At 41.8% G+C, this 18,349-nt stretch overlaps 2 protein-coding genes across 3 annotated transcripts; one reads left to right on the top strand and one right to left on the bottom strand.

The window, feature by feature from the left end:
* Window positions 1–5,160: 5,160 nt before the first annotated feature.
* Window positions 5,161–9,233, bottom strand: srr (serine racemase). 2 transcript variants are annotated; one of them, XM_029630036.2, is made up of 7 exons: window positions 9,132–9,233; window positions 7,120–7,304; window positions 6,764–6,945; window positions 6,534–6,664; window positions 6,253–6,401; window positions 5,989–6,078; window positions 5,161–5,764 (listed from the first exon to the last, which is right to left on the bottom strand). In XM_029630036.2, exons 1-7 carry the CDS (start codon window positions 9,137–9,139, stop codon window positions 5,523–5,525), a joined length of 987 nt encoding a protein of 328 aa, XP_029485896.1. In that variant the 5' UTR covers window positions 9,140–9,233; the 3' UTR covers window positions 5,161–5,522. The 2 variants fall into 2 exon arrangements, with proteins under 2 accessions (XP_029485896.1, XP_029485897.1); XM_029630037.2 differs by lacking the exon at window positions 9,132–9,233 and adding an exon at window positions 8,490–8,646.
* Window positions 8,650–18,317, top strand: trmu (tRNA 5-methylaminomethyl-2-thiouridylate methyltransferase). Its single transcript, XM_029630035.2, has 11 exons — window positions 8,650–8,838; window positions 9,015–9,180; window positions 10,623–10,729; window positions 10,876–11,001; window positions 12,592–12,764; window positions 15,471–15,524; window positions 15,655–15,721; window positions 15,853–15,953; window positions 16,096–16,240; window positions 16,795–16,877; window positions 17,607–18,317. The coding sequence occupies exons 1-11, from the start codon at window positions 8,757–8,759 to the stop codon at window positions 17,751–17,753; spliced, it is 1,251 nt and encodes a 416-aa protein (XP_029485895.1). The 5' UTR covers window positions 8,650–8,756; the 3' UTR covers window positions 17,754–18,317.
* The last annotated feature ends 32 nt before the right edge of the window (window positions 18,318–18,349 follow it).

Here is an 18,349-nt window from a genome sequence, read left to right as displayed (position 1 = left end):
CAGTGCATTCCATTCGAAATGAATGTACTTCTGTTGCTGTTACACCTCGATCACACAGACAGTATGCATGCACCACACAGAACCTACTGAAACTGCCTCTGAAACGCAATGCTGCAAGGCAAACGCAGCGTTGTCGGTCTGATCGAGCGTAAACCAGTGGCAGATTGCCTCGAGGGTTGGAAAACAAAGACACCCAAATTTACTACAAAAAGAATCACATGGATTTCGAAATGCCCTCAATCAAATTCCATAATTTAATACAGGTACAATGAATACTTATTAAATAAGCAGCACTGAGACAATAATGACACAAGTAGTCTATGCTTTGGTTATTTCTAGTTTTGAGATTATTTATCAAGTATGGTTTACTGTACAGTATGATGCAATGTATTTACAGTCAGTACATTTGATGAAAAACAGCTTTTCCTATTAAACCCACAAATAATCCACCCCATTGTGTAACCAACTCGCTCTTGAAATAGCCCTTTCATTCATCACATTGTTCCTGTGGGGAACAGTCCTGTCCTGAGTATCCTGTCCTGGGAACTCAGAGGAAATGGGGCTCCTTGAGTTGCAGGAGTGGGACGGGCACTGTGGTACATCATCATTAATCAATGCTCTCATGTTCATTCGTCACAGTTCAGGTTGGGGATTTATTAAATCCCCCGTTTTGTCTCACAGGGGTCTGTCAGTGTCACCACTCACTGACATTCTTTGTTCTGCAACATGAATCGTGCTGGAAATGTTTGAAGCAGATGTAACACGTATGAATCTTTGATGATGCAGTTGTACTTGAGTTATCTCAAAGATAGCAAGGCAACTATGTTTTGTCCTGGGTCCATGTAGGCCACAGCACAATGATATTCAATAGACACAGCCACTGCAAGCTGTTACAACTTCTTGTATGTACTTGGTCTGATATTGTCATTTCTTCGCTGGTTCCCTCTTATCCTTTTGCCTTCTAGCCCAAAGGGACAGGATCCTAGTGACAAGAACACCAATTAATTATCAGAAACTATGTCACAGATGTATTTGACCAAACTACTGTAAATAATAGATATATATAATTATGCTGTGCATTTCATTTCTCAAATACTGCAAATGCAGATATTGAATCATATTTCTATCAAATATATATGAACATACTGTTCAATTTTTAAAATATATTTTTTATTTTTACCTCATATGAACAGAATAGACATAAAAAACACAATCCCACCTCCTGGTAGAGTTCATCCTTCTCAAAATAAAAAAGCATCACTTCGGTGTCTAAGTTCTTCATCTGGGATCCCTCGTGGTTCAGTATGATTCCCCTCCATCCATCTACAGTCTGTACAGTGTCCCCAGTCCCATAGCTGAACAGCAATAGCCCTGTGTGTTACAGAAGCTCCATTTATACCTGGTGCTAACGTGTACTTTCTCCTGATTTTTTCCACATTCTGATTGTGCCCACATTTGTTGACAGGTGTCGACAATCAAAATACACATTGGGAACTGATTGTAATTATATCTTTCTGGCCATGTATAGACAGTTAATGCAGTTTTTGTATTCTGATAATGGAATTACAAACACATCATGCAGCTACACCTACATTTAAATGTGTCTCCCTTGTCCATATTGTGTCTGGAATCGGATTCCCCTTAGCTGCACTATATTCAAATGCCAGTAAGCATGGCAAAGGCATAGGCAAAATATGAGGTGGCATAGGCAACATTTTATAAGAGCCCTGAATGCTGATTGGCTGACAGCCGTGGTATATCAGTATACCTCGGGTATGACAAAACATTTATTTTTACTGCTCTAGTTATGTTGGTAGCCAGTTTATACCACACCCCCTCGTGCCTTATTGCTTAATTATAACAATGTTTATAACTATAGCCAAAAATATATATATATTCTAAATATAAGCCAGCGTTTGAGGCCAGCAAACACGTTCCTCACACGATAACCACTGTGCAAAAACTGTTTGAATCAACATTGTTTCCAACTAAAAAAATTATAATTCAATGTGATGATGTTGAATCAATGTGGAAAACTTATTCGATTTGAAAAAAGTAATTAAAGATAATTTTGTATTTTTTTTCACCCAACTTATAACTTAAATCCAATGATAGGTTTGAAATATTTGTTTGATTTCACGTTGAATTCAATTTAGCAAATGTAAGCAAATGTAAAACAAAACTAGACGTTGAACTGACATCTGTGCCCAGTGGGTAGGAATGTATTTGCTCCACAACGTTGAAATAAAAAGGTGACACACAAGTTTCTGAAGACTTGCTGATGACATCACACACCTTGTGCACTTTTGGTAACCTGAATGTATCCAGACTGAGAAGAAAGCCGGACACAATGCGTCCCCAACCAGTTCCTGAGGGGGTCAGCCTGATCTGAGCACAATCAGACCTCAATGCGGACCTTTGTTCGTCTAGACCGCTGCTTTTACACAGGCAGACCAATTCTGCTATCTTTTTTCACTAATTGGTCTTTTGACCAATCAGATCAGCTCTGAATAAGATCTGATATGAAAAGATCTGCTAGGATTGGTCAAAAGACCAATTAGAGGAAAATATATCAGAATTGGGCTGCTTTTGTAAATGCAGCCAACCTGTTTTTTTCAATGCAATCATTGTGTTCTGATCGCATCTACGTATTGAGTGTAGTAATACCCTCTAACCACCTCCAGAGGTAGTCATGACACGCATTTTTATCTGCTCGTCCCTAGTTAACACAGCCACAAAGTCTTAATTATGGATAATCCTTGCCCATTTCTACAATTTATCTTCTTAAAATGAGATTTTCTACCTAAACCTAACCTTAAACACACTGATAACTTTATGCCTAATGTTAAATTAAGACGAAAAAGCTCATTTTTAGACTTTGTAGCCAATTTAGACTTTGTGGCTGTGGGGATCTGACTTTGTAGCTGTGCTAACTAGTGAGGACTATTGTATCTGGATATTTTACAAGTGTCAACAGATATGGTGAAACCATTTAATTCATCATTATAGCACCCAGTAAAATGATTGGCAATTGACACCATTGACTCAAGGCATCAATAATTGTCCAATCATGACACTCAAATCATTATTTTTAAACATCTCCCAAATAATGTTAATACTTGGAAGGACCAGGAAAATGTGGTCACAATGCAGACACAATGGACAGATAACAGACACATTTTAATACCACATGTTCGTGACTGAACTTGATCAGATAGTAATTGGAACAGCTTGATCGGATAGTAAAAAACACATCTTAGCACAAGGTGTAAACGAGGCTATTGAGAAGTGGTGTTGCTGTCTGGAGATAAGGGGAGTGTGCTAAAACACTGAGACCTAAATCTCAAGCTCTAGGAGATATCATGATGTACAGTGCATTCGGAAAGTATTCTGTTACGTTCAATTAAATTGTTTTTTTTTTGCTCATCAATCTACCCCATAATGACAAAGCAAAAACAGGTTCAGAACTTTTTTGTACATTTATATGAAATACAACAGAAATAATCAATTTACATAAGTATTCAGACCCTTTACTCAGTGCTTTGTTGAAGCACCTTTGGCAGCAATTACAGTCTCTAGTCTATTTGGGTATGATGCTACAAGCTTGGTACACCTGTATTTGTTAATTGTTTACTCCATGTGTAACTTTGTGTTGTCTGTTCACACTGCTATGCTTTATCTTGGCCAGGTCGCAGTTGCAAATGAGAACTTGTTCTAAACTAGCCTACCTGGTTAAATAAAGGTGAAATAAAATAAAATAAAAATTGGGGGAGTTTCTCCTATTCTCTGCAGATCTTCTCCAGCTCTGTCAGGTTGGATGGGGAGCGTTGCTGCACAGCTATTTTCAGGTCTCTCCAAAGATGTTCGATCGGGTTCAAGTCCGGGCTCTGGCTGGGCCACTCAAGAACATTTAGTGACTTGTTCCGAAGCCACTCCTGCGTTGTCTTGGTCATTGTCCTGTTGGAAGGGAAACATTCGCCCCAGTCTGAGGTCCTGAGCATTCTGGTTTTCATCAAGGACCTCTCTGTACTTGGCATCGTTCATCATTCTCGGGATCCTGACTAGTTTCCCAGTCTCTGCCAACCCCATGCTTCACCATACAGATGGTGCCAGGTTTCCTCCAGGCGTGACACTTGGCATGCAGGTCAAAGAGTTCAATCTTGGTTTCATCAGACCAGAGAATTTTATTTATCATGGTCTGAGTCCTTTAGGTGTCTTTTGGAAAACTCAAAGCAGGCTGTCATGTGCCGTTTACTGAGGAATGGCTTCTGTGTCTGGCCACTCTACCATAAAGGCCTGATTGAGGGAGTGCAGTAGAGATGGTTGTCCTTATGGAAGGTTCTCCCATCTCCACAGAGGAACTCTGTCAGAGTGAACATTGTATTCTTGGTCACCTCCCAAGGCCCTTCTCAGTTTGGCTGGGCGGCCAGCTCTAGGACGTTGGTCGTTCCAAACTTCTTCCATTTAAGAATGATGGAGGCCACTGTGTTCTTTGGGACTTTCAGTGCTGCAGACATTTTGTGGTACCCTTTCCCAGATCGGTGCCTCGACACAATCCTATCTCGGTGCTCTACGGACAATTCCTTCGACCTCATGGCTTGGTTTTTGCTCTGACATGCACTGTCAACTGTGGGACCTTATATAGACAGGTGTGTGCCTTTCCAATCAATATAATTTAACACATGTGGACTCCAATCAAGTTGTAGATACATCTCAAGGATGATCAATGGAAACAGGATGCACCGGAGCTGAATGTTGAGTCTCATAACAAAGGATCTGAATACTTATGTAAATAAGGTATTGCTATTTTTCATTTAATAAATGTGCAAAAATTTCTAACACCCTGTTTCGCTTTGACATTAGGTGTTGTGTGTAGATTGATGAGGAAAAAACAACATGTTATCCATTTTAGAACAAGGCTGGATAAAAGGGGTCTGGTTGTAGGTGGGAGGTTATGGGCTACTCATAGTTTTGTTATTTGTTAACTCTGATTCATTAATAGTGTTACCTAGGCATGTGTGCTTCTTTACATGCCTAGTATACACCCCATCAAGTGATTGCTATGCAGTATGGACATGAGAATTTGTCTTTCGGTTGAACAAAGAGCACAGTTGAGTTGTTGACATTTCAGTGATCAAACACAGCATATGTTCCCTGATATTTGAATACATTGCATAGTTTATTGGCAAAAAGATACTATCACAGTATAAAAAGTATTAGTGAGAAAAATAATGCATGATTTGCACCTAACTTTAGCTGGTTAGAGCAATGGTCATTCTTTCTTCTCTGTAACAGTCAATGTAGTAAAATAAGAATGCATCATTTCTCCTAACTCAGACTGGTTGGAATAATCATTCTTTATTCTCTGTAGTAGTCACTGTTATAATAACTTTGTGAATATTCAATGGGGAAACGCATGAGGAGAACTTGAACAAATCACCCGGGACTAAATACACTGGAAAACTGTTGTGGCCTATGCTTCATGAGTAGAACAATTCCTAAGTAAGTAAGTAACTAGATATTCAATCAGGGAAGTTAGTGAGCTCGTCTTTGCCGATGTTTCCTCCACTGAGGATGACCACCACGTTCCTCCCAGCAATGTCAGGGATTCTGTCGTTAGCGATGGCTGCGAATGCCGCGGACCCTGACGGTTCCACCAGGAGCCCCGCCCTGTACAGGGTCGACACGGCAGCCTTGATCTCCTCATCGCTCACCAGTACGATCTCCTCAACGTAGCGCTGGCACAGCTCGTAGGGCAGGGTGCCTGGGGGGGGGGACAGCAACACACCAGGCAGTTAGCAATGGTAGATGTTTTAACCTTTACGTGACTTATGGTACAAAGCACATCAGGGAGTTAGCACAGGTAGAAGAAGTCACACTTCGCAGATTTGTTTGCTTGGCTATGGTTCATTCCAGATGAAGACAAAGTTGTTCCCTCTTATGTCCTGATCTTTTAGGATTTATTTAGGTCTAGCCAATGTACTGCACCTGCAAAAGGTGGAGCCAGTCCTGACGCGATGCTCTTGGTGTCCATGCCTACAGGCTTCTTCTCGATGAAACTTTTGTACATGGTGCAGGCTAATGAATCAAAGACAGGAAATGAAGGTCAACAAAATGGTCATACTGTATATCAACCCCTCACTATATTGTCCCATGTGTATGTTCATGTATATCAGTTTGTGGTGTATCTTAGTTGTAAAAAGCCCTGCCTGATATTGTCTTGGTGAGATTTAAACCACAGGTGTTAAGTACCTCCTTCTGGCTCTACCCCATAGATCCTTGTCTTCTCGCAGCCGGCCAATTTGATGGCAGCAGCCACCCCAGCCAGTAGACCTCCTCCTCCACAGCACACCACCACTACATCAGGCTGGGGCATCACCTCCAGTACTTCAAAACCTAGACTGCAGCACAGAGAGAGGGGGAGGGAGAGAGGGTGGGGAGTGAGAGAGACAGACAGCGAGAGACAGACCAGCATTTTATTTTCCCTCTAAAAGAGGAAGCTGGTTGTGTTGCCTTGTTCGGCTGTTCTATACCTGGCATGTCCTGCAATCAGGTCCAGGTCGTCATATGAGTGGAGGAACGTCATGTTTTCCTCCTGGACACAACGATTCACCACGTTCATCATACAGGTTGTAGGCACCCGTTCCACCTCACATCCAAAATTCTGGAGCGAATGGACCGATATGTTTGGTTATTTTCAGACGTGTCATTTTAGGTGATACAATTAAAGACTGAAGCAGTCAATTGGAAAGAAGAACCTGACTTGTATGAGTGTAGATCTGGATACAGGGGCTGTCTCTGGCATCACCACTTTCCCCTTGGAGCCGTAGTGTTTAGAGGCATACGCAAAAGACTTCCCATAGTTCCCTGCAGACATGGTGACAAAATGGGCTCCTTTTGGTCTCCTGGCAAACTGGTTGGCCACTCCTCTTATCTTAAACGAACCTGGCAATTAACACAATGACATGAAACTGCTGTTATTGTATCACTCTCAATGTCCAACATCAACCATGTCTATCGATATATCTACCACAAAACAGCCTACATTATTAATTGAAACTTGTACAGCAGTAATGTAAATGTGTCTGACTAAGGCATCTAATTCATACACAAACTCACCAGTTCTCTGCATGTTCTCCAGTTTGATGTGGATGTTACAGGGGATGTTGAGCGGTAGTGTTGTTTGGCACCATGGGATCATAGGAGTGTTGATGACTCCCAAAGGACTGGTCCTCACTGTCTCTCTGGCATCTCTTAGCAGATCCAAAGTGATGGCTTTCACTGATAGTGGCACGTCCACCATGCTTGAAGACAACCACAGAGTTGTATCAAAGTGGTTCGAAACAGTCTTTGGTGGGATTATCCTAAAACCAGTCATTAATTTGCATAGAAAACAACCTCTCACTCAACATCAACAAAACAAAGGAGATGATTGTGGACTTCAGAAAACAGCTGAGGGTGCACACCAGCTTCAAGTTCCTTGGCCTACACATCACTGACAAACTGAAATGGACCCCCCACACAGACAGTGTGGTGAAGAAGGCGCAACAGAGCCTCTTCAACCTCAGAAGGCTAAAGAAATTTGGCGTGTCACCTAAAACCCTTACAAACTTTTACAGATGCACAATTGAAAGCATCCTGTCGGGCTGTATCACCGCCTGGTACGGCAACTGCACCACCTGCAACCCCAAGGCTCTCCAGAGGGTGGTGCGGTCTGCCCAACGCATTACCGGGGGCAAACTAGCTGCCCTCCGGGACACTTTAAGCACCCGAGCCACTACCTGTTCACCACCGCTATCATTCAGAAGGCGAGGTCAGTACAGGTGCATCAAAGCTGGGACCGAGAGACTGAAAAACAGCTTCTATTTCAAGGCCATCAGACTGTTAAACAGCCATCACTAGCACATTAGAGGCTGCTGCCTTTAGGCATAAACTAGGAATCACTGGCCACTTTAAGGAATGAAACACTAGTGACTTTAATAATGTTGACATATCTGGCATTACTCATCTCATATGTATATACTGTTTTCTATACTATTCTACTCCATCTTAGTCCGTTCCGCTCTGACATCACTCGTCCATATGTACATAGTCTTAATTCATTCCTACTTGGATTTGTGTGTATTGGGTATATGTTGTGTAATTTATAATATATTACTGCACTGTCGGGGCTAAAAGCACAAGCATTTCGCTACACCCTGCTTAATCACGTGTATGTGACCAACAACATTTGATTTAATGAGAAGGATTATACTTATGACTTGCTTAGCTCCTTTCCACCATTAAACATTATATATTGTTTCATTCGTCTGCTCTGTTAATACTTGCAAAAAGAGTTAACGTTAATGAAATCACGTAACACAAAATGATCTCACCATTGATATGGTGGAACTGTTACTACAGATCTACACATTTGTGCAATATATTCCACTTTTGCGGGTGTAACAGTCAATATAATCAGAGACATGCAATAATTCTTGTCAACGTACCTTGATACTTTCGAAAAATATATGCAAATGTTTGGATTTTCGAGATTTGTATCCAATTTACGGAACAGAATTTCAACAGCTCCGTTATGTTTACACAGTGTTACAGTTATTCTGTAGGTAAAGCAACACGCGACTTGTTTCTAGTCGGACATTGTTTTGAGACGGAACGAAGAAATGGCCGCGTCTATCCGAAAAAGTTAAAGTTAAGCTGTAACCTGAATTAGTCGATTCAAAACGTATTTTCCTGGCAAATAGTTGCGACAAATCATGAGTGTCGTGAGACATGTCGTGTGCGCGATGTCTGGGGGAGTTGACAGCTCTGTAACGGCTTTGTTACTCAGAAGAAGAGGTGAGACGTTTCTTCACTGGAATACTCAACATTAACGTTAGCTAAACTCATTGAGACGATACAAATAAACTGACATTTAAGAAAAAATGAGTTAACGGAATATGTTTTATTTTATATCTAATGTTTCTTGTTTACTGTAAGTTTCACGTCTTCCCATTGGCTTGTTTTATTGACAGGGTACCACGTTACTGGAGTGTTTATGAAGAACTGGGATTCCCTGGATGAGAATGGGGTGTGTTCATCCGAAAAGGACTGTGAAGATGCCTACAAAGTGTGCCAGAATCTGGACATACCTTTCCATCAAGTGTCCTACGTCAAAGAGTACTGGCACGAAGTGTTCACGTAGGTATCCTCCTTAATTAGATGATTGTTAAATCTGTATAATTGGAACAGTTGTAGCCCGGCTAAGCAGACAGCTGCACTCACTTTAATTGAAATAATGTGAGTTATCACGGGATTAGGTTGGTGTCACAAGGCTAGATATGGGGTGTGTTCATTGTCTTGCAAAGGAAACCGTTTACCGTTTAAGAACCAAACAGAGAAAATGGAACGAAATGGGAAGCGACCTATCTGAATTTGTCCAATAGAAACACACATTTTCGTTGCAAAACGTTTTCCGTTTGCAACAGAATCTGATAAATGAATATACCCCAGATGGGTGGATATAATTTGTGGAACGTTCCAACAGGAATCTGATAGTGAATATACCCCAGATGGCTGGGTATAATTTGTGGAACGTTCCAACAGGAATCTGATAGTGAATATACCCCAGATGGATGGGTATAATTTGTGGAACGTTCCAACAGGAATCTGATAGTGAATATACCCCAGATGGATGGGTATAATTTGTGGAACGTTCCAACAGGAATCTGATAGTGAATATACCCCAGAAGGATGGGTATAATTTGTGGAACGTTCCAACAGGAATCTGATAGTGAATATACCCCAGATGGATGGGTATAATTTGTGGAACGTTCCAACAGGAATCTGATAGTGAATATACCCCAGAAGGATGGGTATAATTTGTGGAACGTTCCAACAGGAATCTGATAGTGAATATACCCCAGATGGATGGGTATAATTTGTGGAACGTTCCAACAGGAATCTGATAGTGAATATACTCCAGATGGATGGGTATAATTTGTGGAACGTTCCAACAGGAATCTGATAGTGAATATACCCCAGATGGATGGGTATAATTTGTGGAACGTTCCAACAGGAATCTGATAGTGAATATATCCCAGATGGATGGGTATAATTTGTGGAACGTTCCAACAGGAATCTGATAGTGAATATACTCCAGAAGGATGGGTATAATTTGTGGAACGTTCCAACAGGAATCTGATAGTGAATATACCCCAGATGGATGGGTATAATTTATGGAACGTTCCAATAGGAATCAGTTCCAAAAACGTTGTAAAGTACAAGGTTGCCAACAAACAACGCATACAAAGTAGCATAATCAATTCACCTAGCTAACTAGCTGCCGAATAGGCATCAACTCACCATGTAGCGTATTCTTAATGTTTATCCATAGACTACCAGAGTGAGGACAGACATTTTTCAGCATAAACGTGGTGAGTGAAAAACTTAATGAAATAGCCCACTCCCTACCTGGTATCTTATTCTACCGCTCTACAACTTTGTATGTGCGTTGTTTGTTGGCAACCTTGTTATTTACAACGTTTTTGGAAGAGATTCCTGTTGGAACGTTCCACAAATTATACCCACCAACCCCAGATTGCTCTGTTTCTCAATGTCTGACCAATGTCTCCTTTCTTCAGCAATCTTTTGAAGGAATATGAGAAGGGCAGGACACCAAATCCAGACATTCTGTGCAACAAACACATCAAATTCAACCACTTCTACAATTATGCCATCAACGGCTTGGGTATGTAGCGTAATAATGCTCAGTATTACTATGCATTATATTATGAAGAACATCTGAGTATGCTAAGACCTTCAAGTACCATTAAAGAAACTGAGCTTGTACAAAAAAAATAGACAATATTGTGTTGTTGCTGATTTCCCCCCTAGGAGCTGATGCCATGGCGACAGGCCACTATGCCAGGACATCCCAGGAGGATGAAGATGTCTTCCAACAGAGTCATGTGGCTCCTCCCCCTAAACATGTCTTCAGAGACCGCTTTGAGATCCGGAACCGTAAGAACAACAACAACCTCCTCTCAACATCTTTCTGTGCTTTTCTCATACTCATATTATTATTATTATGTCAATCTTACCTCTATAACAATATGGAGACTTTGGGTGCTTTCACTTACAGTGAGGGGGAAAAAGTATTTGATTCCCTGCTGATTTTGTACGTTTGCCCACTGACAAAGAAATTATCAGTCTATAATTTCAATGGTAGGTTTATTTGAACAGTGAGACCCAGAATAACAACAAAAAAATCCAGAAAAACGCATGTCAAAAATGTTGATTTGCATTTTAATGAGGGGAAATAAGTATTTGACCCCCCCCTCCCAATCAGAAAGAGTTCTGGCTCCCAGGTGTCTTTTATACAGGTAACAAGCTGAGATTAGGAGCACACTCTTAAAGGGAGTGCTCCTAATCTCAGTTTGTTACCTGTATGAAAGACACCTGTCCACAGAACCTACACAAGGCTGGAATGGGCTACAAGACCATCGCCAAGCAGCTTGGTGAGAAGGTGACAACAGTTGGTGTGATTATTCGCAAATGGAAGAAACACAAAAGAACTGTCAATCTGCCTCAGCCTGAGGCTCCATGCAAGATCTCACCTCGTGGAGTTGCAATGATCATGAAAACGGTGAGGAATCAGCCCAGAACTACACGGGAGGATCTTGTCAATGATCTCAAGGCAGCTGGGACCATAGTCACCAAGAAAACAATTGGTAACACACTAAGCCGTGAAGGTCTGAAATCCTGCAGCGGCCGCAAGGTCCCCCTGCTCAAGAAAGCCCATATACATGCCCGTCTGAAGTTTGCCAATGAACATCTGAATGATTCAGAGAACAACTGGATGAAAGTGTTGTGGTCAGATGGGTTTGCCACCAAGTACTAAGTCATGTTTTGCAGAGGGGTCAAATATTTATTTCCCTCATTAAAATGCAAATCAATTTATAACATTTTTGAGATGCGTTTTTCTGGATTTTTGTTGTTGTTATTCTGTCTCTAACTGTTCAAATAAACCTACCATTAACATGATAGACTGATCATTTCTTTGTCAGTGGGCAAAAGTACAACATCAGCAGGGGATCAAATACTTTTTTCCCTCACTGTATCCCCTTATGATCCTTGAGCGTTTGGTACCCTGATCAGCGCTATAAAGTATGTGTGAAATGCAAACAAACCCTGGTTGAAATGAAACCTGGACTTGCGTGAGTAGCGGGTCCAAGATCCAGGACCTAGGTACCAGGTATTGTGACGCGACTCGCGCTGCCGCGTGGCTACTTTTTTGCCCGTTGTAAAGAAGCTAGCTCGCTAACGTCGTGTAGAATGTGCGTCTTGCTAATCACACCCTGAAACGGTTATTTTCAGGCCTTGTGAAATCAGAATATGTTCTGTAGAATTCTCAAAAACGGTCCAGGGTACCGAGTTTTATATGTGAAAGGCTTTTATCTGTAAGCCTGTAGACATTTGATATGTGTAGAGAAAATCAGGGAACTTGAATGAGTACCACCATTGGTTATATTTGATATAGGGACCGATTATTATAGGGCTGTCATTAGATTGGTATCTCAGATTTTTAACCCTTTGTTATCTCCGTTGAAGCGGTGAGGTTGTACCAGGGAGCGGACCGTTTTAAGGACCAGACATTCTTCCTCAGCCAGATTTCTCAGGATGCTTTGCGGCGTACAGTCTTTCCCTTGTCGGGACTCACCAAAGACTACGTGAAGAAGATTGCAGCCGAGGCCGGCTTCCAACACGTCCTGAAGAAGAAAGAGGTAACTAACCACACAGACCGATACACTGCCCTCTGTATGTACTGTATTTGGGCATTAAAGCAAAAACATTTACATTTGTCTCTGTACTCCCGCATTTTCGATTTGAGATCAAATATTTCATATGAGGCGACAAGTACAGAATGTCAACTTTAATATGAGGTTAGAAAGAGGCCTAAATCATATCAGACCTAGGCCTTGTAGAAACAGGGTCAATCAAGTTAGGTCTGCCAAATTAATGTAGTCTTGGAAAAAATACATCAATCCAGCCATAGAGTATAGCCTATCATCATCATAAGTGTAGTTTATAACATGTACAATTAGAAGCATCAATCTACACTACCGTTCAAAAATTTGGGGTCACTTAGAAATAAAATTGATCAGAAATACAGTGTTGACATTGTTAATGTTGTAAATGACTATTGTAGCTGGAAACGGCTCATTTTTTAATGGAATATCTACGTAGGCGTTCGGAGGCCCATTATCAGCAACCGTCACTCCTGTGTTCCAATGGCATGTTGTGTTAGGTAATCCAAGTTTATCATTTTAGAAGGCTAATTGATCATTAGAAAACCCTTTTGCAATTTTGTGGGCAGCTTCATTAAATTGTACCCGCAAAACACCAGTCTCAACGCCAACAGTGAGGAGGTGACTCCGGGATGCTGAATTCTAGGCAGGGTTGCAAAGACAAACGTATATCTCAGACTGGCCAATAAAAGGGAAAGATTAAGATGGGCAAAAAAACACAGACACTGGACAGAGGAGGCCTAGAACAAGGACATTTCTAAGTGACCCCAAAGCTTGACTAAATTCGAGCCCAGTAACTTTGCTCACCGCATCCTCCTTCAATTGTCTCGTCTGGCTGCCACGAAAAGCCCCCACCTTGGAGACAGTCAATCACATCATTGTGGAGCTGATGATCTGCTCGAAGTGTGTGCGTGCCACTGGCGATGTACTTTGCTGGACATGCCAGCTGTTCTCAGCGGCGCATCACTTCAAACGCATTCCACCTTGATGTTATCGGCTGGCCTACTACTCCTGGTAGTACCTTTTTTCAAATGTAAGTTATGAATCGCAAATATACCATATAGCTGACACACTTCGATTTCATCCATAATTTTGATTTCAAAAAGTACTGTCAGCTTGCACTGCGTCTTTGCTGATGAATGCCCTGATCTCTGGCCAGTCAATTGGTTCAATGACATTGTTGTTTTATCTATTAATCACTTCTAATAGATCTGAAAATGATGCATTAAACATCAATTTAAGACTGTTTGTTTATAATGAGCGACGTCCCACGTTTAACCTGAACACACAAATAGTAGGAATTTGCACTGGCTTCAGCCATGACGGCACGAGAGAGAAATTGAACATCGGCACGTCACCTGCAGGTGTGAGCTTGTGTGTTACACTGTCCAATCGGAGTCTCAAACATGATCTGAGCGCATGATCTGAGGCTGTTTGGTCTCTTGGGCATCAACTTGGGAGAGTGGACAGTGCATTATAGACAAAGCGCTGCACATATTGCCAGAAAAATAACACATCTGATTATTTATTTAAATTTTTTGCAGAAAAAAGGCATCCATTAAACAGTAATTCAACTTTGCCCGGCCTGTCTTTATCGGCCATTTTCTCAAAATGACCTTTTTCTCAGCCTTCAAAGGAGGTACATTTACATTATTCCACACACTGGTTCTTAGGACTTATAGCCAGACTTGTCCAAAGGCCTTTTTTGATATCTTGTGGCGTTTTATCTGTAAGTTCTATGCAAAATATCGCCTCCGTCACCCCGACAGTGTCATTGCCGTTTGGTACACCAGAAGTACATTCATTTCCAATGGAACGCTGCGTTCGACTTGCAGGATTGTGTTGCAGAGTCAGTTGGACTGCATTCTGTGTAGGTTGGATTTATCGATCATATGTGTGGACCTCTTGACAAAAATGGCAGCAGGTGAATGTTGAACTTTTGTCGCACACACATCCAGATGATTCTGCATAACATTTTGCGCAATGACGCTGTTGGTATGATCAAGGCGTATATGCATCCGTCATACGTGTGAAGTGTTTTATACTTATTGAGGATTTGCATATTTTTAAATCAAAATGTTTTACTTTTCAACTGGTAAAGTTTCATTCTGATATGAGTAAAGGGGAAAAATAGCCTGTTAGGGCGTGGTATCTGGTCTTAATGTGCATGCTACCATGATTACGGATAATCATTCATGAATAATGATGATCATACCCCCAAAATCATGAATAAAGGTCATACCCTCCCAAAAATGCTAATGTCCCCTGTTATTGATACACTATTAGTGAATTTGTCCAAATACATGTGACTTCTTCACATGGGGTTGGGGACAAGTGCTTTCCTTTCTCAGCTGTAAAATAAATGTGTACAAAAAAAGGTGACATGCTGTACATTCACCTCATATGAAACATTTGATCTCAAATCTAAAATGCTGGAGTATAGAGCCAAATGTAAAATGTTAGTTTCGCTGTCCCAAGTGCATACGGACAGGAGTGTAGATAAAGCATTGATCATCTCTCCTCTCTGAGCTGCCTACAGATTAACGAAAGTTTAACATAATTTAATTGCATCGTTGTTGTTTGGCCTACACCCTAATTACACTGTATTGACATAGATTACATCTTACAAAGTCATTTTTTTTTGTGGACTGTGTGGCAACACTGAGTATCATCTGTTTCCAGAGTATGGGCATCTGCTTTATTGGAGAAAGGAAATTTGAGGATTTCATTCTAGAGGTATGGAATTCAAATACACACACTGTATGAAGAAAACAACTACTGTATGAAGTTCATTATTGAGATACACTGGTCATAGTAATAAATAAACATGTTTGTGATAATATCTGCATTCCTGTTTTTCTGTCAGTATTTAGAGCCAAAACCGGGGAACTTTGTCTCCATTGAGGATGGCAAGATCATGGGGGAACATCAAGGTAATGCTGTGTGATATCCTCAGTGGTATCTTCTATGGTAGTGCTTGTCCCACTATCCTTATAAGAGTACTGCTCTTCCAATAGTAAACCTTTACATTAACGACTGGTTCTCATCCCCTACTTCCTTTCAGGTTGGTTCACCCTGACACTAGGCCAAAGGGCTAGGATTGGTGGGCAGAGGGATGCATGGTTTGTTGTGGACAAAGACATTACTACTGGAGAAGTGTTTGTGGTAAGGAATGGTTTCTACCTCTTCAATACTGTTATACCTCATTTTGTCCTAAACAACCGGCCCAACTACAATACAGGCAGATCTCCCACCTCCTTGCTGTTGATTCTCAATGGGATTCTGATTCTAAACTCCCTAACATCAGGGTCCGACCACCAATCACCCGGCTCTATTCAGAGACACGGTACGAACAGATCGTTTCCATTGGATAACGGAGGACCCTCCCACTGAGCTGATCCAGACTAAGATGATGGAGTGTCACTTCCGCTTCATCCACCAGATGCCTCTCAGTGAGTGAAATAACAAGTTAGGGCCAGACACAATTTGTAAGGATGTGTCATTAACAATACCTTTACCTCCCGAGTGGCGCAGCGGTCTAATGCACTGCATCGCAGTCGCAGCGTCACTACAGACCCAGGTTCGATCCCAGGCTGTGTCACAACCTGCCGTGACAGGGAGTCCCACAGGGCGGCGCAAATTTGGTCAAGCGTCATCAGGGTTAAGGGAGGGTTTGGCTGGGGGGGGCTTTACTTTGCTTATCGCGCTCTAGCGTCTCCTTGTAGTGGGCCCGGGTGCTAGTTGAATGGTGTTTCCTGGTTAACGGGTTATTCGGGCGGGTGTTATAAGGAGCACGATTTGGCACGTCATGTTTCGGAGGACGCATGACTCGACCTTCGCCTCTCCCAGACCCATCCAATCGTAATTGGATATGACAAAGTTGGGGGGTGGGAAACAATACCGTTACCTCCCATACGGCTTAAAAAACAGCTTTATTGAGTCAAAAATGTACACTTCAAAAGTGTTAATAACATGTTAATAACACAGTGAGGTTGTTTATCTCCAGCCCCTTGCACTGTGACCTTGAACATGGATGGCTCTGTGTGGATCATGCTGTCTCAGCCGATCAGAGCACTCACACCAGGACAGGTAAGCTCTCTGTTTCCCACACATATTAAGCCACCTGTCTCACCCTTTTCAGAGTTTGGGCAGTTGGTTTCATTACTTTCTAGGGATGTTTTGTTCTCAGAAGAATTTTAACTATGAGTAACATTTCTTTAGGCCATTTTCAAATTGATTTATTGTCATTAGGTCAGCTTTTAAGAGTAAAGCCAACCCATGAACCATTACAGTGGTTTTAGTTGAGCTGGTGTGTTAGTCCCAGTGTGTTATTCCTTAAGATCCTGATTAGCTAGCTAACAAAGGCCTATCATAGGCCCAACAAACGTAGCCAGCTGCTCCAGTGCGTCTCTGGTTTCTCTGACAGGGATTACTCCAGACTCTAGTCAGGGTACAATGAGCCTTGTCCACGCTTGGATTACCCCCCTTTCTTCATGCGCTATCCCATAACCCACTGCTCTGAGAGAACAATATGGCTGAGGCGCGTTTGTCTTGGAGCTCTGGGCTCGAGGCCAGAGTGAGGGTAGATGAAGCGATAGAGAATAGTGGTGTGTGTATGCGCTCAAATGTGGAGGTTAGTTCCGAGGGACTAGAAGTTAATATTCAGCATTAATGTCTCCCACTAGCATCAATTTACTGTGCCCGTCTCATCTACCTCAACATTGACCGAATAGCTTTGCGTCAAAGCTTCCGTCAATGCCTGCTCATCACTACCCTCCCTTCTAATTTCTCCATATTCACTTCGCTCATCTCCCCCAGTTTGCAGTGCTGTACAAGGGGGATGAGTGCCTGGGAAGTGGGAAGATCGTCCGTCTGGGCCCCACAGAGCACACTCTCCAACAGGGGCGAGACCGCATGAAGGAAGCCCCTGTGGCCAAGGAGAGGACTCCGGAACCAGCCAGCTGAGCCTGAGAGAGACTTCCTAGAAACAGACCTAAGCCCAGGCCTATCCACTGTCGATATGGACCTAACCTTACATTGCAGACTTCAGTGGACAAGACTACTGTACTTCCATAAGCCTTACCCCATTCTCTGAACCTCTACTATAAAGAACAGAAGAGCACACTGATCATGCTTTCGAACCTGTCCACTCGTCATAAAACACACACTCAAACTTCCTCTGTACTGTTGCCCTCAGTTGATACTTCTTCCTATTAGGTTACTTGTGATGTACATCATTATTTGATAGTGTGGACTGTGTACAATCATGCACATGGTAATTCATTGTCTAATTTATTTATTTGGACAGATTATTACAAAATGTGAAATGCATATTAAAAAATGTATGGCTTTTGTGAAAATCCAAACAAGTCGAGTGCCTGTTCATTTGGTGCCATTTCACCTAAGCACATTTTGGATTGAACTGCATTCTTTTCAACTACTACAAAATATGCAATATGTAAATAGAGAATAACTTGAATTCAGAACTGAAGAGCAAGTGATTAAACTTATGATTGTTTTAAATTATAAGTGATTTCTTGCATTTTTGTGGCCAGCAGAAA

This window comes from Oncorhynchus nerka, linkage group LG23 (genome assembly GCF_034236695.1).
Source record: "Oncorhynchus nerka isolate Pitt River linkage group LG23, Oner_Uvic_2.0, whole genome shotgun sequence".
Lineage (NCBI taxonomy): Eukaryota > Metazoa > Chordata > Actinopteri > Salmoniformes > Salmonidae > Oncorhynchus > Oncorhynchus nerka.
The sequence above is the reverse complement of the archived record's forward strand: the minus strand, read 5'-3'. Positions and strand labels throughout refer to the sequence as shown.

Excerpts from the sequence above, each read along its gene's own strand:
- trmu (XM_029630035.2), top strand. The coding sequence starts at position 8,757 with ATGAGTGTCGTGAGACATGTCGTGTGCGCGATGTCTGGGGGAGTTGAC. Across the intron at positions 10,730-10,875 it reads TTATGCCATCAACGGCTTGG|GAGCTGATGCCATGGCGACA; the intron begins GTATGTAGCGTA and ends TTTCCCCCCTAG. Across the intron at positions 12,765-15,470 it reads ACGTCCTGAAGAAGAAAGAG|AGTATGGGCATCTGCTTTAT; the intron begins GTAACTAACCAC and ends ATCTGTTTCCAG.
- srr (XM_029630036.2), bottom strand. Across the intron at positions 6,402-6,533 it reads CTGATTGCAGGACATGCCAG|TCTAGGTTTTGAAGTACTGG; the intron begins GTATAGAACAGC and ends TCTGTGCTGCAG. Across the intron at positions 5,765-5,988 it reads ACTGGCTCCACCTTTTGCAG|GCACCCTGCCCTACGAGCTG; the intron begins GTGCAGTACATT and ends CCCCCCCCCCAG.